General features: G+C 37.1%; 1 protein-coding gene across 5 annotated transcripts in view; it reads left to right on the forward strand.

The window, feature by feature from the left end:
- Nucleotides 1-10,000, forward strand: part of LOC122250529 (uncharacterized) — a 49,542-nt gene that overhangs the window by 23,053 nt on the left and 16,489 nt on the right. For all 5 annotated transcript variants that reach the window (XM_043011990.2, XM_086533918.1, XM_043011992.2 and 2 more), the window contains exon 2: nt 5,970-6,086. In XM_043011990.2, coding sequence (XP_042867924.2) covers nt 6,032-6,086 — 55 coding nt within the window. In that variant the 5' untranslated portion in view covers nt 5,970-6,031. The remainder of the gene's footprint in view (nt 1-5,969; nt 6,087-10,000) is intronic.

Consider the following 10,000-nt stretch of genomic DNA (forward strand, 5'->3'; position numbering starts at 1 on the left):
TCTCGCTTTCTCCCCCCCCCCCCCTCTCTCTCTCTCTCTCTCTCTCTTTCTCACTCTGTCTCTCACTTTTGTTCTATATATCTGTGTGTGACTATGGGTGTGAGCGTATGGGTTTATAAACATTTATCAATCTATCTGTATGCATATATATATATAAATATATATATATACATATATATACATATATATATATATATATATATACATATATACATATATACATATATACATATATATATATATATATATATATATATGTATATATGTATATATATATATACATATATATATATATATATATATATATATTGTATATATGTATATATGTATATAATATATATACATAAATGAATATATATATATATATATATATATATATATATATATATATATATAGATATATATATATATATATATATATAGATATAGTATGTATCTGTGTATTCTCTAGCCCTTTCGCACCGACCAAACGGACTCCTTCCGTCGAGGTCGCTCGGACATCCGCATCGACGGATGTCCGAGCGGCCCTCCAGCGCCTTTTTGCCTCGATTCCCGCGGTTTTTGCCTTTCCCGCGCGCGCCCTCGGCTGCTTGCGTCGGCGTTTGGCCTCGTTTTCTGGGTCGGTCCAGCAGTGAAAACGAAGAAAAGAAATTGAGAAAAAAGCTGACACGGCAAGTGTGGGCCAGGCATTCGCACCTGACCCGAACCATAGAGGCTAAGTGCGCTTTGTTTTGACACGGAGAATGAGTCTTAGCGACGCGGCTGGCTCGGCGAAATTTTTCTTCTTTTTTTTTTTCGTCCTTTTGAGAGCGTGATGGCGGAGCGCGATGATCACCGAGAGTCTAGGGCGTGTCTTTTCCTCTCTCTGCTCCGTCGTGGTTCCGGAAAAGGCGTCGTTTGAGGACAACGGCGCAGGAGCCGCTTTCTAAGACGTGTCCTAGGGGAACTCGCGTGTTGCAGGACTTGCAGAGCAGCTTTCTAGCGATCGCGTTGCAGCGGCCGCGGTTGCCAGAGGCAGGGTGATGCCAGTCTTTCGAGGCGGTCGCAGGAACCCTTCGGTAGCGCCCTCCCGATCGCGTTGACGTCCGCGCGTCGCGACGCCTCGTGAGTGCGTGCGTCGTCCCTCTGCCTCGCTCTCTCTTTCCTGCTCTCTTTCAGTCATTCTTTTCCTCCGGAGATTTTTCTGGAAGGATTTGTGCTCGCCGGGAAGAAAGTTCTCCCCCGGGCGGCGCCCAGGAGTTGCCAACCGCTGATTATCAGGTTTTCCTATTTGACATGAAAATACGCCCTACAGCCTCTCTGCTTTGGGCGTCAGCGAGGAGCCAAAAGCACTCGCTCGACGCAGAGGTCATCTGCAACATGCGCCGAGATGCAGCTCCCTATGCGTCATGCGCACTTCCCTCCCTTCCCATGCATGTGAGAGTGTGCAGGTGCGCGTCAACACAGGGAAGCCATACCCACTCCGCCCCCACGCCCGTCGCATACCCGCAAGGTGATGACCCCTTCCCCTATGCCCGCCCCAAACCTCGTGGCCGATGACCTCTGCTCCCTTTCGCCCGTCGCATACCCCCTTGCCGATGACCTCTCCCCCCCCCCGCCCCCCTATCAAGGTCAGGAGCTGCGCGAATGAATGAAAATCGTGCGCTCACCTGTTGCTTGTTTGGGGATTACAGGTTTTTTCTCTCGAGCGAATCTTTCTCCGGGCGCTGGCGAGGCTTGTGCTTGCTTGTGTTCGGTCATGATTATAGCAATCATGGAATTGGTTGCGATTGTAGTGATAAGAGAGAAAAAAAGAGAGATTAAAGAGTATATTTAATGATAATGGCAACAGTATAATGGCTCAGATGTGGACTACGATTTTGCTATCATTGTAACAAGCACACCAATAGTGGCGGGAAATGCCAAAAGCAACAACGATAATGATAATAAAAGTGATAAGATGCTTATCCTCATCAGGACAATGACGGCAATGATAACACCCCCACGAACAGCGTCAACCTGCCTCCTCGAGGAATAACTTTCGAGTTCGTTGGAGGAAAACGGTTCCGTGATGACGTCATCGGCGCGTGGAGCTATGTCGGAAATTGTTGTCGTTTTCTCTTCCATCTCTTTCCGTTCGCGGCGAGGGAGTGGGAGGGCGGCGGTGGTGGTGGTGGTTGATGATTGCAATTGCGGTTTTATTAGGATGATGGTGATGGTAATAATCATAGTAAGCATAATGATGTAAATAGTAGTAACGATGCCAGTGTTGTTATCCGAACGATGGTTTTGATAATGAAAAAAAAAAGGATAACAAATCGCCCATTATTCTTATCAAGAGCAAGAGACTGTTAACCTGACTCTTTTTTTTTCATCCGAGACATTAAGACTGGGAGGTTTCACGTCGGCCAGGAAATCCCGATGTACGTCAGCACTTGGCGGAAGGGAAAGTGTTCCTCACTCTCAGAGGTCCCGTCCCGCCTTGACCCAAGTTGCTGAGCCGAGGTCGAGGTCTACGGTCGAGGTCGAACTCTAGAAGTCCACTCGTAATAGCATGGCTTCACCTTTTACAGAAAAGTTACAGAAAATAGCAAATAAGAGCGTTAGAACCCCAAACTGGCTAGTGCTGTCGTGTCCCACCGTCAAGAGTGTTTATTTAGTGCTGGACTCGCTGGACTCCACTCTTAATAACATGGCTTCACCTTTTACAAAAAAAAAAGTTATAGAAAACAGCAAACAAGAGCGATAGAACCCCAAACTGGCTAGTTCTGTCGTGTCCCAAGCGTGTTTATTCAGTGCTGGACTCGCTGGACTCCACTCTTAATAGCATGGCTTCACCTTTTACAGAAAAGTTATAGAAAACAGCAAACAAGAGCGTTAGAACCCCAAACTGGCTAGTTCTGTCGTGTCCCAAGTGTGTTTTTTTCAGTGCTGGACTCGCTGGACTCCACTCTTAATAGCATGGCTTCCCCATTTACAAAACAAGTTATAGAACATAGCAAACAAGAGCGTTAGAACCCCAAACTGGCTAGTCCGAAAAGAGTGTTTATTCAGCGCTGGACTAGCTGGACTCGTCCGTGACTCCCTCATGAAAGCAGGCGGGTCGTGTGGATGTTCGTCCGCGGGAAATGCCTTGGGACTTTCTCTTGACTTTAAGCCTGATTAGAAGACTATTGTTGGGGTTCAGACTAGGGCTACTTCTGTCCCCTTCCCGGCCTGTGGCAGGTCTAAGGTGTCGCCAACATAGGCTGTGGCAGTTCTGAGGTGTCGCAACATAGGCTATAGCAGTTTTGAGGTGTCGCCAACATAGGCTATAGCAGTTCTGAGGTGTCGCCAACATAGGCTATAGCAGTTCTGAAGTGTCCCCCACATAGACTATTACAAATTCGATATGTCGCCCACATAGACTACAGTAGTTCTGATGTGTCGCCAACATTGGCTATAGCAGTTCTTAGGTGTCGCCCTCATAGACTATAGCAGTTTTGATGTGTGACCACATAGACTAGCAGTTCTATCGTATTCCCACATAGATTATAGCAGTTCTGAGATGTAACCACATAGACTAGCAGTTCTATCGTATTCCCACATAGATTATAGCAGTTCTGAGATGTAACCACAGAGATTAGCAGTTTTGAGGTGTCACCTACATAGACTATAGCAGGTTTGAGGTGTGGCCTCATAGATTATGGCAGTTCTGAGGTGTCGCCCTCACAGTCTATAACAGTTTTGAGGTGTTGTCCACATGGGCTATAACAGCTCTGAAATGTGACCACATAGAATAGCAGTTATATTTTATTGCCCACATAGATTATAGCAGTTCTAAGATGTAACCACATAGACTGAAAATTCTGAGGTGTCGCCCACATGGGCTATAGCAGTTCTGATATGTCACATACATAGGCTGCAGCAGTTCAGTAAAAAGGGGGGGGTAATATATTTTTATATAAGGGTATTCGTGACACCTACATAGGCTGTAGAGCTTAGGTCGTCCACATAGCTTAGGGTCTCTTCGTCTGTCAAATATAGGACTATAGCAAGGTGTCGTCCACATAGACTATAGCAGTTATGAGGTGTCGCCCACATAGACTATAGCAGTTATGAGGTGTCGCCCACAAATGCTATAACATTTCTGAGGTGTCGCCCACATAGATGTAGCAGTTCTGAGGTGTTACCCTCATAGACTATAGCAAATCTGAGGTGTCGCCCACATAGACTATAGCAGTTATGAAGTGTCGCCCACATATGCTATAACAGCTCTGAGTTGTCGACCACATAGAATATGGCAATGCTGAGGTGTCCCCCTCATAGATTATATCAGTTCTTAGGCATCCCCATATAGACAACAACAGTTCTGAGGTGTGACCACCTAGACAAGTAGTTCTGAGGTGTGGCCACATAGGCTATAGAATGCTGAGGTGTCCCCCTTATATATTATATCATAAGCTATAGCAGTTCTGAGCTGACGCCCACTCAAAGGCTATAACAGTTACACCCTCCCAAAGGCCATAGCAGTTCCGAGAAGTGGCCCACCTAAAGGCTAAAGTCTGAAGGCGTATCACATACCCAATACCCAACGTCGCCCTAAATAATTTTCACATCTAAGGTAGCTGGTAGTTTTGCATCCTCAATGGGCGTAAGAATTTGCTTCAGCAAAGTGGGCGGCCTTTCTGAAACTCTGAGGTTTTCCAGTGAAGTTTTCCAGCTGATTTCTTCAATTGTTTTCACATGGAAATGTTTTTTGTAAAGTGCATTTATGTATGCATATCTATGTAAGCTTGTATATATGTTTGTGTGTGTGTGTGTGTGTTTGTGTGTGTGTGTGTGTTTGTGTGTGTTTATGTGTATGTGCGTGTGTTTGTGTGTGTTGAGTGGATGTTGCGTGTGTTTGTTTGTGTGGTTTGATGTTGTGTTTGTGTGTTGTGTTTGTGTGTGTGTTGTTGCGTGTGTTGAGTCGGAAAATGTGAGTGAGATTGATTAATGTAGAGAGATCTGCTAATGAGGGATTGATGGAGAGGTAGTTTGTGCGTGTGTGTGTGTGTGTATGTGTATCGTCCATTAGAGACCTGCATTGCTTGGCCTGTAATGTTCAGGAGAAAGAGAAAGTGTCAGCGCCACCTAAAGTCTTCAGGAAACTGCTTAAATCCTGACTTCCTGTGCCTTCACCCCGAATCCATGAGGTCAGGTGCTTATCGATAACTCTGCCAGAAGGCCGGGGAAACAATCAGAAAAGACACACACACACATGCACGCATTGTGTGTGTGTGAGAGTATATATATATATATATATATATATATATATATATATATATATATATATATATATATATATATATATATACACACACATATACATACATATATACACACACACACACAAACACACAACACACACACACTCACTCACACACACACATATCATATATATATATATATATTATTATATATATCGGATAAATATATATATATATATATAATATTACATAATATATATATATATACTCGATCTACTTTATATATATATATATATATGTACTGTATGTATGTATGTATGTATATATGTATGTATGCGCTCTCTATATAATATTGCTAATATATATACTATATATATGTAGTTACGATATATAGTATAGAAGTTATATTCTCATACATACATCACATACATACATACTTATATATATATTATTATATATATATTTATATATATATATATATATATATATATATATATGTGTGTGTGTGATGTGTGTGTGTGTGTGGTTATGCCACCCATTGTATTTAAAAAAGTATATGTATGTGCATATGTATATATATATATATATATATATATATATATATATATATATATATATATACATATTAATTAATAATATATACACATATATCAATTTATACGTACAAATATATGAATTCCTGATATGTTAGCATTAGTAATACTATTTCAAGAAGCATTTACTGAATGTCTCTCACCGCCCCCGTCTTGCGCTCCACAGGTGCCGGTCGTGGGGCGCTGCACCCCACCGACCCTCCCCCCCCCCTCCCCCCTCCCCCCTCCATGCTGCAGCCGTGCAAGATGAGGCTCCTCGTGATCATCGCCTCCGTGTGCATCGGTAAGTTTGCTGCTCTTGCCCTGCCTTGTCAATTTATTTTTTGCACATTGCACAAGTGGAAGTCGTGTTTTCTGATTGTTGCCGTGCGATTCTGTGCATAAATGTATGGTGTGGTGATATAGTTGTTATAGATTTAGATTTGTAGTGAGTGTGGTGAGATGAGTGTCGTGAGATTTTTTTGTGATTCGATGGGGGAGGTGGGGGTGGGTGGGGGGTGTGGGGTTGATTTTGTTTGAGATATATTTATTGTTATATAGATAGATTTTAGTGTGAGAGTGTGTTAGTTTGAGTGAAGATATACTGATTTAGATGTTTTTTGAAATATAGTCGTGTAATATTATTTTATTGTGATAGTGTTAGTTATTGAGAGAGATGATATAGATATTTTTATAGATGTTATTTAGTTTGATAGGAGTGTTTAGTGTTTTAGTATATAGATATTGTTAGGTGTTGTGGGTGTAGGTATGTGTGTGGGGGTGTGTGTTTCTGGGGGGTGTTTACATTTCGATATCTTTGTTCATGAGATATATAGTCAGACTTTATATATATTTTTATTGTTTATTATTTTATTGATAGATAGATTTATATATTGATGGTTGAGGTTTTTTTATATTATTATGGGTGTGGGTGTGTGTGTGTGTGGGGTGGTGTGGGGGTGTTTTTGTGTGTGTGTATAATTACATGTGTGGTGCATTGCTATAGGAGGTATCGTGTTACCACACACATAGGTGTGGATTGGTAGTTTTTTGTAGTTTGTGATTGTTATTGTTATTATTGATTTTAGGTTAGATATTGGCATTTATGTTGATTGAGAGATTGAGAGTTTGATTGTTATTATTTGTTATGCACCTATCTCTATTAAGGGATTCACACACACTACACTATACACACTCTCACAATAAAATCTCTCTCTCCTCACCATCTCTTTTAGTGAGTGTTATGTTGTTAGATTTGTTTGTTTTTTAGTAGTGAGTGTTTAGAGTTTCAGTTTATAGTTTTTTTGATAGTGTGTGTTATAGTATAGATTGTTTTGTTTTAGTAGTAGGGTATTTGGGTGATTTTGAGTAGTGATTAGATTGTGATTTTTAGTATAGTTTATTAGTGAGATTGTGTGTGAGAGTTTTTGTTATGGGTGGGTGGGGTTTGTGTGGGGGGGGGGGTGGGGGGGTTGGTGTGCGGGGTTGGTGTTATAGGTTTTTTTATACTTAGAGATTGTGAGGATTTTATGTATTGAGTTGTTGTTATATAGATAGTTAGTGAGTGTGTGGTTGAGAGAGTGTGAGGTGTGATAGTGTAGAGTAGTGTGTGTCAGTGATTGAGAGTTTGATGTGTATGAAGTGAGTGTGAGAGTGAGTGAGAGAGTGAAGAGTTGTTGAGGAGTGGCGTGTCGGTGAGAGTGTGTGAGTGAGAGTCATCAGTTTGAGGGTGTGGGTCTGTGTGGGTGTGAGTGTGTGTGTGTGTAGTAAGTGAGTGTGATGAGTGACCTGGTGGTGTGAGTGTGTGTGTGTGAGATTGTAGAGAGTGTGTGTGTTTGAGGATTTGAGTGAGGTAGTGTTTGTGTATGTGACTGTGTTTTGTTGTCTCACACTCTTACAGTCATCATATAATATCTCTCCTCACAAACAATCCACTCTCTCTTCAAAGTGTGAGATATTGAGTTTGTTTGAGTTGTGAGTGAGTGTGTGTGGTGATAGGAGGTTTGAGTGTTTGTTGTGACTGAGGTGTGGAGTAATGTGAGAGATTTATTGTTAGATGGTTAGGGTCTTTTTGTGTTTGTTACTTGTATTTGTGTGATTTTGTTTGTGTTAGAGTAGTTATTTATAAGAGTTTGACATAGAATTAGAGATGGTGCACACTACCTCTTGATATATCATATCAAAAACTCTCATCACAATCTACACAACCACACAATAACACAAAAATTTATATATTGTTTATATGTACATATATATATTTTAGTTATTATTCATATATATGATTTATAATATACTTATATATGTTGGCTATGTATATATAGATATATATATATATATATATTTATTATATATTTATGTATATACTCCACACTCACACACACCACACACACACACATCACACACACACCTCACAACCACACACTCACAACAAGACACATCTCTTATATTTTATATATATATTTATATATATTATAGATATATATATATGGTATTATTATATATTAATATATATTAGATATTTTATTTATTTATATATACATATATATACGTATATTTACATAATATATATATATACTTAATATATATAGATATTTATAATCATATATATATATACTATATATATATATATATATATATATATAATATATATTTATTTATATAATTATATATAATATATTTATATACATATTTATATATTTATATATATCTATATAATATATTATATATGTATATATATATTATTATGTATATATATATAATATATATATATATAGATTATATATATATATTGTATTTATATATTTTATGTATATATTTATATATTATATATATATATATATATATATATATGTATATTTATATATTATGATATATATATATATATATATTTATTAATTTATTTATTATATTTATATTATATATAATATTCTCACACACACAACACACACACAACACAACTCACACCACACCACACACACACACACATATTTATATATGTATTATATATAATATTATATATATATTATATATATATTATATATGATTATATATATATATTTATATTTATATTAATAAATAATAAAAATTATATTTATATATATATATTTATACTCATATACATACAGACATAGACATACATATATATATTATATTATATATTATATATATATATATATATATTTTATATATATATATTACATATACTTACAGCATTACATATATATATATATATATATAATATTTTTATATATATATATATATATATTTATTATATATTTTTATTTATAGATAGATTTATATATTATATATATATGTATAATATATATATTTATCTATATATATATATATACATATATTTAATATATATATATATATATATATATATATGTATAGATCATATACACTGCATATCTGTGTGGTGTGAGAGAGAGATAACCCTAATGTTTATATCATTTATCATTGTTGTTGTGCACATTGTTATATCTTGTAGATGATGCAGATGGCTATTGCACCTTAGATTAGTATCAGTTGCCTTAAATTTTATCATTGAAAAGATCCTCATTAATGGGGTAGTTGTAATGACTGGGAACTGTAAGGCATAATTGTTATAATGTTATTGTGTCAATGATATGGGCACCTTTTATTCAACTGTTCTGTTATTATAATGATCATTACCATTATTAGTATTATCACTACCTTATTGCTTTGCGGCCGTTGTATGGTCTGTTTTTCTCTCTTTGATTATTTGATTATATTTTTATTTTGTAGCAGTATTTTTTGTCATGATTCATCACATAATCATCATCTATTGTATATTTTGTATTGACATTATTAGCTTATCAATTGTATCTGTATATTATCTGTGGGTTAAGTTAAGAATAAATAAAAATATTTCTATTAACAATAACAGAATATTAATTTCACAGAGTACGAACCAATGACATATCATTTCATGAAAAGGGAGTTTGGCCAAAGAGAAGTAGTAAAAAAAATAAACAAAGAATGTATTTACTTCTTCTTTTCTTCTCTTCTCTAGTTATTCCCTTGTTTGAAACCCGTTTCATCTTTATCTTTTAACTTTCTGTTGCTTTTTTTCTCATCTGTTGATTGCTTCCTGGTTGGGGAAAACTTATTTACACATTTCAGGACATTAATAGTGGTAGTTGATAATGTATTCATGGGTGGTATTGAATATTCAAGCATCAGTGTTATAGTTGT

Source organism: Penaeus japonicus, unplaced genomic scaffold, assembly GCF_977035675.1.
Source record: "Penaeus japonicus unplaced genomic scaffold, GWHDUDI00000001_assembly GWHDUDI00000040, whole genome shotgun sequence".
Classification (NCBI taxonomy): Eukaryota; Metazoa; Arthropoda; class Malacostraca; order Decapoda; family Penaeidae; genus Penaeus; species Penaeus japonicus.